The sequence below is a fragment of the Bubalus bubalis genome, chromosome 3 (genome assembly GCF_019923935.1).
Source record: "Bubalus bubalis isolate 160015118507 breed Murrah chromosome 3, NDDB_SH_1, whole genome shotgun sequence".
Lineage (NCBI taxonomy): Eukaryota > Metazoa > Chordata > Mammalia > Artiodactyla > Bovidae > Bubalus > Bubalus bubalis.
This window is the reverse complement of record NC_059159.1, coordinates 29,639,415-29,656,430: the sequence shown is the minus strand read 5'-3', so window position 1 is coordinate 29,656,430 and position 17,016 is coordinate 29,639,415. Positions and strand designations below refer to the sequence as shown.

General features: G+C 49.7%; 2 protein-coding genes across 9 annotated transcripts in view; one reads left to right on the top strand and one right to left on the bottom strand.

The window, feature by feature from the left end:
* Positions 1-6,698, bottom strand: part of TTC19 (tetratricopeptide repeat domain 19) — a 30,682-nt gene extending 23,984 nt beyond the window's left edge. The window contains exons 1-7 of one of the 7 annotated variants that reach the window (XM_044939210.2): positions 6,475-6,698; positions 6,283-6,410; positions 4,814-4,924; positions 4,348-4,386; positions 3,550-3,606; positions 3,218-3,279; positions 1,126-1,220 (exon numbers count right to left, since the gene is read on the bottom strand). In XM_044939210.2, coding sequence (XP_044795145.1) covers positions 1,126-1,220; positions 3,218-3,279; positions 3,550-3,606; positions 4,348-4,386; positions 4,814-4,924; positions 6,283-6,410; positions 6,475-6,643 — 661 coding nt within the window. In that variant the 5' untranslated portion in view covers positions 6,644-6,698. The remainder of the gene's footprint in view (positions 1-1,125; positions 1,221-3,217; positions 3,280-3,549; positions 3,607-4,347; positions 4,387-4,813; positions 4,925-6,282; positions 6,411-6,474) is intronic. The other 6 variants (XM_044939211.1, XM_044939206.2, XM_025278989.3 and 3 more) reach the window with 6 other exon arrangements.
* Positions 6,699-6,749: 51 nt separating this feature from the next.
* On the top strand, positions 6,750-16,372 carry ZSWIM7 (zinc finger SWIM-type containing 7). Of its 2 annotated transcripts, XM_044939220.2 has the most exons (6): positions 6,752-6,893; positions 7,062-7,238; positions 8,828-8,849; positions 9,762-9,864; positions 13,857-13,961; positions 15,214-16,372. In XM_044939220.2, the coding sequence occupies exons 2-6, from the start codon at positions 7,220-7,222 to the stop codon at positions 15,328-15,330; spliced, it is 366 nt and encodes a 121-aa protein (XP_044795155.1). In that variant the 5' UTR covers positions 6,752-6,893; positions 7,062-7,219; the 3' UTR covers positions 15,331-16,372. The 2 variants fall into 2 exon arrangements, with proteins under 2 accessions (XP_025134785.1, XP_044795155.1); XM_025279000.3 differs by lacking the exon at positions 7,062-7,238 and having other exon boundaries at positions 6,750-6,893.
* Positions 16,373-17,016: the final 644 nt, after the last annotated feature.

The window sequence follows — 17,016 nt, the reverse complement described above, 5'->3', positions numbered from 1 at the left end:
GCAACTAGAGAGCCCCACACTAAGTGAAGTAAATCAGACGGAGGAAGACAAATATCATGACGTCACTTATATGCAGAATTTAAAATAATGGCACAGGGCTTCCCTGGTGGTCCAGTGGCTAAGAATCCACTAACCAGTCCAGGAGACACAGGCTCAATTCCTGGTCCAGGAAGATTCTGCATGCCTCAGAGCAACTAAGCCTGTGCACAACCACTGAGCCCAAACTCCACAACAAGAAGCCACCGCAGAGAGAAGCCCCCGAATCCCAACTAGCAAGCAGTCCCCACTCGCCCCAACCAGCAAAGGCCACCCGCAGCAGTGAAGACCCAGGGCAGCCAAAAATACATAAGATAAAATTACAGAAAAATAGTACAGCACAGATGAACTTATCTACAGAACAGAAGCAGACTCAAAGACAGAGAACAGACTTGTGGTTACCAAGGGGAGGGAGGAGGACTGGGCATGTGGGGTTTTAGATGCAAACTATTACATTTAGAATGGAGAAACAAGAAGGCCCTACCATACAGCACAGGGAACTAGACCCAATATCCTATGATAAACCGTAGCGGAAAAGAATATTTAAAACAGAAGGTATGTATGTGTGAAACTGAATCACTGCTGTACAGCAAAGATTGGCACCGCACTGTAAACCAACCACTTCAATTTAAAAAAAAAAAAGACACCAGAATGGCGGAGAGCCAGAGCCCCCTGCCCATCCCACACGACGTCACACCTTCACAACGGGGACAGACAGAGTCTGCACTGCTCTCTCTCACCCTCGTGGACACCAGAGCTAAGCGACTTAATGTGTATTGTGACCGCGGCTGAACCAAGAGACCAGAGAAAATACGTCCCTTCTCCCCCCAAGTTTTCCAGAGACTCGAAATGTCAACGACATACTATGAACATATCGCCATGGGGTTAAAAACAAAACAAAGCAAACCGGTGATCGAGTCATTTAAAGAAAATCTTACTCCAAACCCTCTGAGACCTTAGGAACAGCCACAGTTAACGTTAACGGTAATCCCCCTCTCCTGACTGACACACCTCTGTGTCCTGCACTACAGCCTGACAGCCAAGCCCTCGGCGGCAAAGGAAGGCCAAAAAAACAGCCAGGTTTCCTACCTGACAGAACGTCTTCCGATAATTCCCTTTCTCGTTCAATTTTCTCCTCAAGAGTTGAAATGCAGAATTCATAGCCAGCAAGAGCCAGTTCCTGCCTATAAAGCAAAGAGGATAAATCAGTTGTCCTGTCTTCTGCCTCGGGTTTGCATCATCTAGTGTTAAGATGGATGGGAACTCGGTTTCGAGTCCCTAAGGGGTGTCAACCTCTCCTCTGTCAGAAGTTTGTTTTTCGTCATCTCGGAGTGCTGCTGGGGTTTCAGTAACCCACACAACCAGCGCTCCCTCCTCCCCACTAGCAGAGCCGAGGGGCCAGCTCCTCCTCCTGCGAGAGCATCTGACGCCTGCTCAACCCAAGAGCAGCGCCAGCGGAGGCCTGGGCTCACGGCAGAATTCTGACTGCCGACCTCGTACGGTTCCGGAGGGTATATCAGCTCACCACTCCTCTCAAGCTGCAGGTCTCCAACACAAGTTTCTTTTACAGAAATGGAAGCCCCAACCAGGGTGCTAAAAGGCATTTGGCCCCAGTCTGGGGACCCTCAGTCACCAGTGAGAACGCCCAAGCGGCCAGCAGGCTGACTCTGGACAGAAAGAGGGTTGCCTGCTGGCATCTGAGATACGGTGAGCACCACAGAGCATCCATCTGTCCTGGTCTTTGCTCCTCCACTCTGGCTCTCAGCTCCTCACTGGAAGCGGCACTAAACAAGCTTACCTCTCCTCTGGGCTTGGCCAGACAACCCCACTCTACTCCATTCTCAGAAGAGGAGCAGCTTTCCCCGAGCCAAACCTCAGCAGCAGCAGGGACCTCATCCAAGCAGGGTGTGGAGCAAGGGAGGCTGCCCACAAGACATTCTCAGTCATCAAGAGAGAACGCTTCTGAGCAGGGTAACTTATGGGCTAATTACTCTAGGTACCGGACAGCTTTCACCTCTTGAGAGACCGTGGGCGTGTCTCACTGTCCAGTGTTACCATCTCTGGGCTTCTCCTTAACCCAGGGGTCCACACCCACCAACATCTGGTCCTGTCTGTAACCCGTCCAGAGAGACTAACCCGGCTGCAACGCTCCCTGGCATGAACCAACCTCAAAGTTTCTCTATAGACTTGGAGTCAGAGGCCCTGAGGCTCTGGTCCATCCAGTGTCCAGCCAAATGCCAGATGGACCAGGTCCCCCCAGAAACAAAGGAGCGGACCACTCGGGCTGCAGGTGCCAGTGCCAGGGTCTCTGGCTGCAGTGAGCACTCCTCCTACAGCACCGGGCTAGGTACCATTCAAAACTTGCAGTACCCAATTTCTGCAGCAACTCAAGGGCTAAGGAGAAGTCAAGCCTTCCCTTAAATTTACCCCAAATTAACCCTCCAGGAGTCCTCTTACATCCTCTGAGTTTTCACCTAGAGAGTGAAGGGCACCAGGCCCCTCTATCTATGTCCCTGACCTTTGGCACACATCTAAAATGTTTCCCAAAGCCTTTCCTATGTATCTGGCAGACTTTTCCTTCTGTGTAAGAATCTAGACTCATCCAATACTTTTAAGTAGCACTGCTTTCCTGTCCCACTCGTCCAAAGGCCTCTGCCCCATGCTTCAGTGCCTCCTTGCTACAACCTAGCCACCCCATCACCTCTACAGCCTTTACAAACCACCCACCGGACGAGCCAGTGACACCCTCTCACAGCAACTCTCTCATCACATAACCTGTACCTAACTTCCCGCTTTGTTGATACTTCCACCAGCAAAATATGCCCCCTCCCCTCCCCCAGCCACTCTTGCATTGCTCCCAGCGCTCCTAGGAAGAGCAAAACTAAGGTTCTAACAACTTCCCAGTTCAAGCACGAACAGAACACGTGACCAGGCCTGTCACGGTGCAGCCAAAGAGACGAGGGCTGCAGGCCCCACCGGGCACGCTAATGGACACAGGAGGGGCAAGACTGGAAAAGGCTCAAGATCTCAAAGATGAGAGATGGGACACCAGGAGTGTGACAACCGAGATTCTGGATACCCAGGTGGTTAGCAGGATGAAAACTGTGACACCCCAGGGTCCGTGTCTGACCCACAGCCCTCACCCCTGCTGCCCCCACACCCAGACTCTGACTACACTTACCTACTCTGAGCAGCGTAAATAGTGGCCAGCTTTAGGGAGATCTCTATGATTGCATTGTCTTCCTGTTGGGAAAAGAAAAAGGAAGTAAGTTCATAACAAATAAAAATTTCCGCATGAAGTATTTCAGATTAATCTCTAGACTGACTACACCCTGAAAGCCATAGTCTTGATGCTTTTGGAGGAATCAGGCGTCATGCTTTTGCATGAGTGAAAGACTGGCAATTTTTATACTGGTCTTAGGGGGGGAAATCCCAACTTTTTGGTCAAAACACATGTGGGGGCTATTTTGAAAACTTCCTCAGCTAGGGTGCGATACTATGTAATGTCCTTACCTGTTGCATGCCCGCTCCAAGCAGGTAACTCATTGTTGCTTTAAAAAGTTTTTCTGCCTAAAAGCATAAGGAAGAGATTTTTCTTTTATTTGGGCCCCATATCTAGATGACCCTGCATTCTAAGTACTAGTCTAAGGCAGCATTCCTTGAAAAACACACATACAGAGAGAAAGGTAACCTTTTGTTGGAAAAACAGACTAAAATACCAGGACCCCACACCCCTTGGGCACCTTGAAAACTACTCTGTGATGTGTAGAACCAGCTTCAGAGATCAACTTCCCACCCAAACTCACTGTGGCAGAGACTGAAAACTAGCCCTAACAGTCACTCTCCTCTCCTTCTTTTCCGGTACAGTCTCCTCAGTTTCCATTAGGTCAAGGGTCCTTCCTTTGCACTTCATGTGTGATCATATGAGGAGGCTGTGGCCAAGAGATGCACGCAGTTTACACGAACAGCTTCAACAGCGTACTTCACGAGCACGCTGCTGGCCCTCCATCCCTCTTCCTGCCCGCAGCTGGAGATGAGCCAGTGCTCGTACTCAGGCGAGAACACATCTTAGAAGGAACCTGGGCTCCTGGGTCACTTCATGGGGTAGAAGTGCCCAACCCTCTTCAGGGTTCAGCCGCCTCTGGACTAATGCTTTAAAGGGATATGCTTCCCTCTTATTTCAGTCACTTTATCTTGGGGTCTCTTTGTTACAGAAGCTTTGCCTGTACCCTTATGTGCAGAGGTCTAGCTAGCAGAGGTCTAGAGGCTAGCCATTCACAAATTCACAACATTACAACATGATTTACTTACATTTTCAAGCTGACCCCTTATAAATGCTAAGTTCGCCATCTGAAAGCAGATTATAAGTTGTTTTTCAGTTTAAAGCACTGCGTTTCCACTTACTTCAAAATCTTTACACTGAAAACTCCCCTTTGCTTTCACCTTCTATCTAAAAAAAACAGGCCAGAAACTGTCACTAATCTGCTAGAAGCAAAGTCCAGCAATGGGGTGAGAGTGCGCGCAGACTTTGATGGTAACAATTCTAGATCCACTCTTCACTGAGAACACAAATATTAATGGTAATTGTTTCTTTTCGGTCTGGGGTTGAGGTTTCTTATACATGACAGTCCAAGGGTAATAAAAATTGAAAGCTAAAGAAAACTTAGTAAAAACAAAACCCAGAGAGGCATCCTGCAGGTCGGGAATACCAATCAGGAACACTAACAGCCCTTCTCCTGCACCACTGGCGGCAGCTCAGGCGGGCCAGAGGAGTTACCAAGTCATAAGTGTAAGTGATGGCCTCTGTGTTGTGACTCTTGTGGGCAAGATGAAGAGCGTCATGCAAAATGAGCTCTGCCTCTTCTGGCTCATCTTTCATGATGCACAACTGAAAAGAGAAAACAAAATAAAAGAAACTGAAACACGAAAAGAACAGAGACACGCACCACCAGACAGAAACAAGTACGGCTACGTGTCCCAGTACACAGAGGGAAGCTAGTCATTCATTCCTCAAACACTTATTGAATCCCTGCTGGGCAAAGGCATGGTGTCTGCAGTGGTGACTGGAGAGGGGCTCCCCTGCAGCTCCGCATGGCCACAGATATAGCACACTGGCTGACAGACATAGGCAGCGGGATCGTGAGCACTTTTCACGAGCTCTTATAACGGAGCTACTGGCCCTACATCCTCCTCCGCTCTTCCTGCAGGACAGGTGGGCTCAATCACAACCAATGATACAGGCTGTGAAGGAAAGCAAGAGAAAGGAACAAGGGGTTTCCTTCAAATGGGAGTCAAGAGAAGCCACCCAAGGAAGCGACAGTTAAACAGAGGTAAAAAGGAAGAGAAACAGCCAACTAAGTAAGGAACTGTGGGGGGAAATTGACCCAAACAGAGAGCAGGGAATGACCGAAGGTGCTACAGGCTGAAGATAACGGATCTTCAAGAACCACTCAAACAATGAAAGTGAACAGATGTGAACTGAGGATGGTGACTGTTACTGCCAAGTAGGGAGGCAATGGGGCGGGACCACAGGTCTCACCAGCCAGGGCAAGGAGTCTGGGTTCTACCACAAACGCTGTGACGGGTCAATCAAGGCTTGTGGGCACGGAATGACACCAGCTGATTTACATTTAAATGATCGCTCCAGTTGCTGTCAAACCTGGATGGCAGGGGGCAATAGGGCAGAAAAGACTGCAGGCTGTGGCAGCGTGGCCAGGGTGACTCAGGAGACACAAAAGAGGCGACAGGTTTGAGAAGTATTTTGGATTTGGTGGCAAAATCCAAAAATTCGTTGCTGGATTCTCGGTATATGGGAGGTGGTAGTTAGCTACCACAAGTTCTCAGAATGACTATGGAGCGTCCAGGCAGGAAAACGGGGCAGACTACAGAAAAGAGGTACTGAGAGAAGGGGTCGGAGAGATGCCTAAGACCACAGGTTCGTTTGGGTCAGCTGAAGCCTCAAATAGAGTTGGCACGAGGGCCGCACCCGCCGTGTGCGGGCACTCGGGTGGACGCGTCGGGTATGAGGCGGCGGTCAGCGCAAAGGAGGCGGCCCGGCACCCCGGGAAGAGGGGAAAACGTTCAGGAAGAGGAGGCCCGCCCCGCTCCCCTCAGCCTGTGCGCACTTCTCCCCGCGCTCGCAACCTCGCAGCCCGCAGCGCCGCCTCCACCTGCGCCCGACGCGCGGATCCCAGGACTCCGTCCACCCGGGTCCCCGTAGCCGGAGGGCGCGCTGCGGCCCCTCACCTTGGCTCGCTTCAGCAGCTGGATGATCTCGGCCTCGGCGTCCCCGGCCGCAGCCCCGCCCGCGCCCCGCCGCTCCTGCTCCGCCGCCGCGGGCCTCGAGGACCAGGCGAGCGCTGCAGGAAGGGGCGCTGAGGTCACCGCGCTCAGCCCGGCCCGCCCGGCCCGCCCGGCCCGCCGGCCCGCACCCCTCACCTGCCAGCAGCGGCACCAGGCCCGAGCCTCGGCCGCGCGGCGCCCCTCGGCACGGCGGCGCCCGGGCTCCCGGCGGCCCGGGCAGCAGGCACACCGGGTGGCAGCGGCCCCGCCGTCCCGCCACCCGCAACAGACCTCGGGCCAGGCCCACAGCCAGAAACCGGTACATGGCCGCCCGCGCGTCCTCTGCGCACTGCGGCCACGGGCTCCGGAAGTCCCGCCCCTGGCGCCGAAAGCCCGCCGATTGGCCGGGCCGCCCGCATGCGCCAGGACGCAAGTCTACGTCACCTCGCCCTCCTCCCCGGCCCAGGAGAACACAGGGCCAGCCATGGCGGCTCCGACTGGACCTCTCACGCTACCAGCCGTGGTGGAGGAGCTGCTGAGCGAGATGGCGGCGGCTGTGCGGGACGGCGCGCCGAGTACGGGCGGGGGCGCGGGAGGCAGCGCCGGCGGGACGGGGTTTGGGGATCCGGGCCCACTGGGGAGGTCTCCGCCCTCTCAACTCGCTTGTAGCCCTTCCTTCCCGCGGTCTGTGTTCGTTCCAAACGGTTCCCCTCCTGACCTCTGTGCACGAGTGACTGTTTCAGGGCCGCAGACGCAGGACTTGAGGGGTCTGGACGCTGTGGCTGTGCCTTTATTTCTCTGACCAGCAGAGGATGCTCTGTGACCAGGCTCCCGCATTCCCTGGCCGCCAACGCACCGGGCCAGAGCGCGTACTCGTTAGAGCTGCGCCACCGGCATCTGAATGACCATCGAATACATCGGTTAGGCCTCAGGACTGCCCCTGCTGGTTCACTTGGGCGGTGTTTGTTTGCTAAGGACGCACTTTGAAAAGGATTTACCTTGACTTATTGTTTTTAAAGAATTGAGAGGAGGAAGCCAACTTTTCTCATTTCAGTTAAATCTAAAGCAGTACATGTGCTTAAAAGATGAGGCGAGCCAGGTATTCGAACATCCTCTAATCCCAAAAAGCTTGGGGGAAAAGCCAGTCTGTTGACAGCTCAAACAGTGGTTGCCAGAAAGGGCTGTGTGTGAAGAGCACAGTGTGAGAGTCTTGAAGGGGGCGCCCCTGAGGCTTGGGGCTCATAGAGACCACTATCACCGATTCACGTTTTTCAGAGCCATTTTCTGCTATTTAAAAATGTTTGTTCTTAGTCATACACTGTTCCTGAGCCCCCTCCTTTGACGATAATTTTCTTTAGATCAGTATTCTGAGTTTACACTTGTATGATGATGTAAAATCTAGTCACAGCTGAGCCATGTAGGAAGTGATGACTACTTCTCCTTTACTGTAACTTTTTGCTTCCTCTCAAAACTGTCATGATTGCATTTGTTTGGTTGTTTACTTTTCTATATGTTTATCCCTAATTCAATAACTTCTTTATAGCTCAGATGGTAAAGAATCTGCCAGCAATGCAGGAGACCCAGGTTTGATCCCTGGGTCAGGAAGATCCCCTAGAGAAGGAAATGGCAACCCACTCCAGTAGTCCTGCCTGGAGAATTCCATGGACAGGAGCCTGGCGGGCTACAGTCCATATGGGTCGCAGAGTCAAACACGACTAAGTGTTATACACACACATCCATAATTCAACTTCAAACTCTTACCAGTGTTCTAAATCCTCTACGCAAGATGCTGAAGTGTTTTGTCCATTTCATTTTCCTCTCCTAGAGCTTCCAGGGTGCTCTCCTGAGATCTCCTCCCACCATTACTGTCTGGGGAATTCCCTTTACCTACTTTGGGCCTTAATGTTTAGTATACCGTACAATTTTCTTTTTCTCAGTTTACTGTCTTATTTTATAGAGCACATATTCTCCTGTCCTGGGACTTAGTTGATAGTTTGGCTAGATGTTATTGAATTATATGTTGGAAATATTTCCTCAGACATCTTAAAGTATTATTCTACTACCTTCCAACTTCTTAAACTTACTTTCACAGAGTCTTATTTTAGCCCTCCTGCTTCATTCCCACTCCAGAGCCATCTGGTGCCACCAATTTCTGGAGGGGTTTTTTTTGTTTTTTTAGGGAGTGAGGGTACTAGAGTCTGAAGTATAAATCAGGTTGTTGCTTGGCTGTCCTATTACTAGCTTAAGTTTCAGTTTTCTCAGGTCTTGTAAATAATTTTCAAACATATCTTAGCTGTGTTTCTCCCTGTCCTCATCCTTGAGAGTTTATGCATTTTAGAAAATTCTTTTATTATTGTTTAGTGGAATGTTGAGGAGTAAAATTTGATGAGTAGGTTCAGTTCACCATCATACACATAAGTCTTTTTGGCTATAATAGCCTTTTAAAAATGTTTTTGTCTCTGGTCACTGGTTTAACACAATTCACTTACTTTCCATTCCTGTTTTACAGTTCCTGATGAGCATCTGTTATCGTAAGTATATATCCTTTTGTATTTGGGGTTCTTTATAAACCACTAATGTGTGTTTTTAAAGGCCAGTTCTTTCAACATCAACTCTTTTTTTTTTAGAAAATATTCTTACTAAGCTAGGAACAATATTTTATTGATGTGATTGTTAAAAATCTGTCTCAAGTGAATAACCAGCACCGTACTTGACAGTACAAGGCACTCTCTTATTGTGCTAAGTGCCACTGTATTTTGACATCGTTCTAAAAGGTGTAGCTCTTACACTAGTAACACATGGAAAGAGAAGGATATCTGGCCCGTGAACAACAACTCTTACACATGCAGTGCTCGGGGGAGCCTGTTTCCTGAGTGAGGGGCTAAGAGTATTAAAGAAAATGTATTAGGTACATACACTAGAATATTATCCAGAAGTTAGATTTTAAAATATATATTTGTGTATATATATATATATATATATATATACGCGAGCACACACACACACATATATATGTGCATCATTCTCAGAAGCACACTGAATGGGAAAAAAAGTTGCCCAAAAAGCCCAGAATATACTGTTCATGTTTTAAACTTAGAAAACATCACCATATGTATATATGTATGTGTGTGTGTGTGTGTGTGTACATACACATATGTACTATGTATAGTAAAATATAAAAACATTAATATGAAATGCATATGGTTGCCTTGGGGATGAAGAAATTGAGGAAGAACAGGAAGGCCTCTGACATATAAAGAGGCTTCTTTATAAACAACATGTTAACATTTATTCTGGGCGGTTGATTATGTGGGATTTTGCTGTATTACGTTTTTTTCCAAATTAAAATAAATTTTCAGAAGCTGCTGATGGTAATCCTTCAGGTCGAGTCAGAGAGGTGGCTTTCAGTCCATCATCTAACCTGAGGCTCCTCTCCTTCCCAGGCTGAAATTTGTCTTCGGCTCATCAGCCGTCCAGGCCTTGGACCTAGTTGACCGCCAGTCTGTCACCTTAATATCCTCGCCCAGCGGGAGGCGTGTTTACCAGGTAGAAACCCAGAGGTGGAGTAATCTCAACCAGATCCCCTTAGGACAAACGTTTTCATGAATCTGTATGAAAGCTGGTGGACAGTTGAAAGGACTTGACCCAACTTAGTGAAATGAGAGTGTGAATAGTTAGAATCAGAAAGATGTGGCCTGTTAACCCCACCTGGGAGCAGCGTGTGGAACCAGCAATGATCCACGGAGGCTCTTTGCCCAGGTCTGATGATCACAGCCAACTTTCCCTTTCTGTCGTTTGACACTACAGGGATTACCCTGTTCCTTGTCTCTTGCTTACAAGCAAAAGCCAAAATGCATTTTAAGGTCCTTTCACATGTCAAGGTTCATCTAACAGAAACGATCTGTCAGAACTGTTGTTGGAAGCGTTCACGAAGGCCCCACTGTGCTCAATGTGGGCAGTTTACTTGGACCTTAGTTCAAGCGGACCTTAAGGTAGGCAGGTTTGTAAAGTACAAATCGGACTCCATCAGACTCTGAATTACTTTCATGTATTGCTAATTCTCACCAAAAGCCGGGAAAGATATTTATTTTGCTGAAAACTGAGATGCAGAAAATTAACAGCCCCCTACGGCAGCAGGGTTGTATAGCTGGCAGATGGTCCTGCCTGTCTCTATGTCAACAGCGGGCCAGACCCTCCACCCCCCAAACCCCAAGTTTAGCCACGTTAGACGTGGTAAGCCAGCTGGGATTCAGAGAAGGGGATCTTGTGAATGAAATAAAAATGTTGGCAGTAGTCTTCAAAATTTTGTGTGTGGAAGGGGTAGAAGCAGAGGCCATCAGCTCTTGTATGAGATCCAAGCCTTGTTGAAGACCAGGAAAGGTGGAACTTTTGAGCATTTGGGTTCTGGTTTACTTATGATGACTGTCTCAGAGTTGAGACCGTGTTGATTCATTTTTAGCAAGTGACTGAGCAAAGCCTCTCAGGCACATGGATGGCTTGGCCCATGAACTCACTTTTCCATGCAGTAGGATGGTGCAGCCAGCTGGCACGTCCTCCTTTCTGCGTTTCTGCCTGAAGTAAGCTGGGGTGATTAGTGCCGAATGCTGCAGTTAAAACTTCTGCGTTGTATTTACTCAGAAGAGGCTGCTTATTAGAATTTTCTGTTGGTGAACATCATAGATTAAGAATCAGAACTCTTAAGCGATGTTGTTTGTACCTGAGGAAGGAGTTCCATTTTCTTTCCTAGTGTATTTGTTTTTGGGTTTTAGGTAGCTAACATACCCTTGTCAAAAAGGGCTTCTGAGTTTTCCCATGTCTTTTAGTTTCAGATTCTCTTGTCTCAGTTCCAACATCAGCAGAACACTTGACCCACACAAGCATGATCTTGCTGTTAAAATCTCAAAGACTGTGTTGGAAATATTTCAGTTATTGTTGACTTATTATTCCTCCCACGATCACCGTGACTTGTTTTAGTTTTCATCTTTCACATTCTGCCTTATGTCATGTTGCTTTATTTATCATAAAAATGCAAAATTCTTAGAATTGTGTTGGACTTTGAATTAAATGAGTTTTTAGAAACCTTACAGACACCCTCCAATTAACCGCAGTGGTTTCACTGTATAAAGTAATATGGAAAGACTTCGGCTTAATTCAGAGGTTCTGTGAGATGATAAAGGTTGAGTCAGATGTTGCCTTGTTATCGTTCCATAGGTTGACCATCTAACATTCTCACCTCCTCCGGGTGTGGTGGTAATTACCCTGAAGTAACACTCATGTTGTCACCTGAGTCACTTTTTGATAAACTTCAGTCCTCCTAGAAGGGGGATGCCAAGTTACATTTGGATCAGTCAGGAGGGGCCAAGTTACATTTGTAACAATGACCCCTAAATTCAAAAGCTACAGATTTATGTCTCACTCCCTGTCCATCTCCATCGAGAGTCTTTGATCCAGAACCTCGTGGCCCAGGATCCCAGGCGATGGAGCAGCCTGTGTCTGGGACACTGTGGATCTCATAGCAGAGAGAAGTCAGGATATCGTAGGTATCCATGTTGAACGTTTCTGCCTGGCCAGTCATACTTGACCGGCTAAAGCAGGTCACATAGTCAGCCTGTATGTAACAGAGCAGGGACATATCAGCCTCTTTCCAAGACGCACTGAACTCAGGGAACGGTGAATCGTATACAGTTCATCACTGTGACAGATGTTGAGGACTTGGAGCAGCCATAAAGTAAACTGCTTGTGGGTGGATGACCGTCCAGTGGGCCAATCTCCTTAGAGCCTCACTGCAGGCGCAGCAGACTCCTCCCAGCGAGGTGTGGGCAAGTCCAGCCTGGGCCTGAGTATCATCCTGCCTACATTCCTTTTGTAAAGGCTCCCCTCTGGGACTGACACTCCTGGCTCCAAGTGAACGAGCTTGGAGCACTTCCTGTAAGAGGAGGTGGTTTTTTCCACAAAGGGTGAATTAGACAGTCCCTGAGGTCAGTTTCCAGCTCCAAACACATCTGACTCAGATCTCTGCCCGATTATCAGGTTCATTAGTCGTCCACTGCTAGATAGAGAAGACAACTGAGAAGTGACTCTCTTTACCGTATTCACCACCCTGGGCGGCTGCATGTCCTGAGTCCCAGCCAGGGAACTTCTGCAGAATTTCTCTCCACCCTTGAGTGGCCAGGCACTTACTTGGCCTCATGCAGAGAGTAATTGGCTGGGGACCCAGCATAAGGAGGAAGTAGTCTGTGTGGAATCCCAGAGGCTTATGCCTAATTAACCATAAATCTAGAGAGAAGAAGAAACCATTGGTAATCGTTTAGAGACCCAAGAATTGTTAGTGTCCCTGCCGGACGTTGGTGGGTTTTCTTGCGGGACTGAGTGGGAACCAGTCTGCTCTCACGCTCTCTCCTCAGCAAAGGGCAGCTCCTCCTCGCACCCCCAGTGCTCACCAGTTACAACACATCAGCGCCTCAGGACTGGAAACATGTGGTGTGACTTTTTTAATGTCCGGTTTGTAATGGGGCTGAAATGTGTAATGGATTCAGTAGGTGTCCTGTTACCCAGTCACCGGCCACTTCTGGTCATCCTGCAGTCCTCCTGACTTAGCAAAAAAGACCCATAGCGACATGCTGGCACCAGGCGAAATGCTAGAGAGACAACACCTGACTCAACACTGCTATTTTTCAGTGGAAGTCTTACCTGTGTGAGGAAAACAGGAAACAATTCTAGGAGCACTGACGTTCCTTTTCTCCATGTAGATTGTCATCTCAGAGCCTGAAACAAACGTGAGGCCCTGGGGCATATCCCCCAGGGGCAGTTCCCTGTCACTGACCCACTGCAGGGGGTCTCTAGGTCCCTGGGATAGTAACTTTACTCCACTGGGACATTAGGAACAAAGCACTCCACTTCCTGTCTCTGGCACCTGGGGGTGAGGACGGAGACAAGCCATTTCTCCAGGTCTGTCCAGCCACCCTCCAAACACAGGGTCCCCCGTGTGCCCTGACCGACAGCAAGGCCGTTGGCTCTGAACCTGGCCTCCTGCCGGCCCTCCCAGGTCCATGCCCTCATTCCGTCCTGCTGGGTGAGCGGGCAGACCTGGACTTGCCGCTCCCCACAGCAGCTGAGTCACCCCATCACAGGAGTCTCTGTTCCACGTGTTCCTCCCACTCCCCACTGGGCCTTTCCTGTCCTCAGACTCCTGCTAGGAGTGTGGTGGAGGCTTTAGACATTCACACACATGCTGTGAAACAACTACAAGGGCTGAGAAACAACAAGCATGGCACGGGGAGCCTTCTCTGTCTCTCTAGTCAACCCTCTGAATCCCCAGGCGGAGAAACAGCGGTTCGTGTGGAGGGCTCAGCCCACCTGAGACGCTTCTGTTTTGCGTGTGGAGGTGTCAGGGCAGGGCGCTGAGGCAGCAGGAGGGTCCCGTGGGCAGGCAGGCCCTCGGAGAACAGCCCTGCACCTTCACACAGGTGCACTCAAGGGGAATAGCGGTTTCCCGCCCACCTTTCCAGGCCTGACTCCACCTGTCCTCCCCTTTCCAGGTGCTTGGAAGCTCCGGGAGAACGTACACATGTCTGGCTTCCTGCCACTACTGCTCGTGCCCGGCATTCGCCTTCTCCGTGCTGCGGAAGGGGGACAGCCTCCTGGTGAGGACGGGTGGGCCTTGGCCATGGCCGAGCAGGTGGCAGGGCAGGGGGCGCTGGGAGCCTCGCTCTGCACCCTACATGGGGTTTACTCTGTGTGGAAACAGACGGTAGTTCATTGTCCTTGACTTCAGTCAGTCAGCTATTCTGGCTTTACCCTCCCAAAACGCAGGGGCATTTTTAGAACTATGCCAGTTTCCCATTTTAATTTAAAAGGTCAGAGATGAAGCTTCAGGAAGGCAGCAGGTAATCCCCAGAGTTGGCACCTGGGCAGTTATCAGGCCCAGTAAAAACATGAGCCAAACTGGACGCTGGCAACTGTGTGTGCCCCCACCTCCAGCCACGAGGCGCTTCTCCCACTGCCCGCGGACAGCGTGGTGCTCAGCCTCGCTTGACTTTCACCGGGGGCAGCAAAGCATGTTGGTGCCTCGGCCGATCTCACGAGAGCCCAGGAACGAGACCTCCTCACATCCATCCTGAGTCCACAGGAGAACCACTACCCCACCTGAGGGGCGAGCGATCTTCCCAGTCTAGTCAAGGAAGAAAATGACAGCATCTGCCCCATCTTTACACAGCTGTCACACCTGTCAGGAAGCGGGTGGCAAGCGGGTTTTCCCATTGACAGGGAGCCTCAACTCAGTGATCTCAGCTGAAAAATGACAGGGTTGGAGCCAGGTCCTCAGCAACCCAAGTGGTGTGCCCTGCAGTGTGAGGTCCAGGGTTAGAGTGGTGTGTGCCCCTTTGTGTCAGGTCCAGCAGAGATCATGCCTCGGAGAGGGACAGGAGAGACAGTGAGGGTCCCGCCGTCCCTGCTCTGGCCGTCCAGTGGTTAAGGACTAGTCCCCTATGTAGACTCGGTGCACATGTGTAAAATGAAGATAAGCCCTGTCCCCCACGGGGCTGTCAGATATAAACGAGATAATCTTTGAGATGCTCTTAGCAACACTGTACCTTGAAGAACCTTAGCCACTGCTGTTAACAGCTTTCTGAGGGCAAGGAAGAAAGTAGTATAATTTAGGACTGACATAAAGAGTCTGTCTTGGTTTTCACTTGGTTTCACCTGTCCCTGCTGGATCTACACTGTTGCCCCAAACAGCAGGCCAAGTATTGATAAAATCTCCTTGTCCTGTCTAACCTTGGTCTGCGGTTCTAGGCAGTGGGTTGCGGGCCCCTGATGTGTGTGCCCCGCTCCTTTCCTGCTCTGTGAAGCCTGGCCCTCCTTGTTTCTAACTGGCTTGTGTATTGTCTGTTCCAGTGCAAGCACCTCTTGGCAGTTTACCTGAGTCAGATCACAAGGACCTGTCAGCAGCTGAGTGTCTCTGACAAGCAACTGACTGACATACTGTCAGCAGAGAAGACACAGGAAGCATAAAAGTGCAGATGGAGCATCACTGACCATCTTTCAAAGTAGAAGTCCCGTCCAGAGACACACGTGCCCTGTCACGCGTGGTTCACGTGGAGGAGATGTGGACCAGACTTCACGTTAGTGTCCCCTTCCGCCCTGGACTCAAGAGCCAGGACATGTATACAGTGTGAATCCCTCAAGAAAAATCCAGTCTCCAGGCCCCATGAGTAAAAAATTTCCAGATGTAATCAAGCATCTTAGACTCCAAAGCCTAACATCAAGTCACATCCACAGTGAGTGAGATTTTCAACCAACCAAAGTCCTAGTCCTTCTTAAGAGGCTAGAATGGGAGAGGGGACAGTATGATGGTTTAGATGCGCAAGCGTTAGTTCTTTTTCTTGAGCCCAGAAGGTCTTTCTGCAGTAAAAGGTCAGAGCAGGGATGTGGCTACAACAGCAGCAGATACAAAGAGACGTTGGGGTGCTGGTTTCAGCAGGCTCCAGACATTTGCAGTGTTGAGGCCAAAACAGTTGCTCAAATAGGCTGTGCTGTTGGAAAGGCAGCACCTAGAACAAGGAAGTGCAGGTCTGCTTGGAGCATTTCTGAGCCTCGTAACAGCCAGAGATGCTGCCAGGTGTTCCAGGCTGAGTGAGAAAAGGCAGATCTCCAGAGGCTGTGAGGTGGGAGAGGAATGGGACTCATTTGGACCCCAAGAGAGCAAAGGAGCTGTGATGGAAGGAAATGAACACAAGACGGAGCTGAGACAGGACAGGCACCTCCCTCGGGGACAATCATCCACAGCTGAACAGGGTCCTAGGACAGGCTTTCCCCGTCTCTCTGGGGCTTCACGTCCTTGCAGGGTTACTGCAGGAGGAGCTGAGCCAGCCACCAGACAGGCGAAGTGAATGGTCTTGCAGCCTAGGTACTCCCAACCCTGTACCCCTGAAACAGGAGGTGCTAAGGAATGAATGTGTGGAAGGTCACAACGGCGCAAGCTTCTGTGGTTGGCACAGCCGTCTCCTAGGCAGTGGTGCAACAAATAAAACCTGTCAAGGCTCTACTCAGGAAATGATGGGCCTCGGTGTGAAATTATTTCAGGATACGGAACAGAAGGTAGGTGAGCTCTGCAGCAAGCTGGCACAACACCCAGAACTTTTGTTAAGTTTTTATTTTTATTTCACCTCATACAGAAACACAGTTACATAACCCACCTTAGTAAAATTTTCACTTTGGGGTCCAGCATCATGGCCAAACTTGAACTTGGGAGAGATGTAAAAATCACCACCTAGCTCTGGAAGGGGATCGGAGCCTGGTAGTGGAGGACCCCGCTTTTCCAGCTGCTTCTTCTGGGGGGGTGGGGGGTGCTGTACATGGAGCAGAATGTTGTCGAGCCTGCCATGATGTTCTACGTAAGAACTTACAAGCCTGTCACTTCCCTAAAACAGCAGTCTCTTGGTTGAATATTCATACTTTTACTTTTCCTGGTAACCTTCCTCAGAATAGGTATTATTTTTAACATGCCCAACCTTTCCCATTGCCTCCAAGTTAAAAAAAAATTTGTATTATAATAGTTCACAGTATGTCACAGTAAAATAGTTTTGATCATTTTCTACTATAAAAGAGGCAGACTCTTTAAAAAAAAGCAAAACATACTTTTACAATCCATTCACACCATCAGCATCATCCACACGAAGCAGCCAGAGAACCATAAAT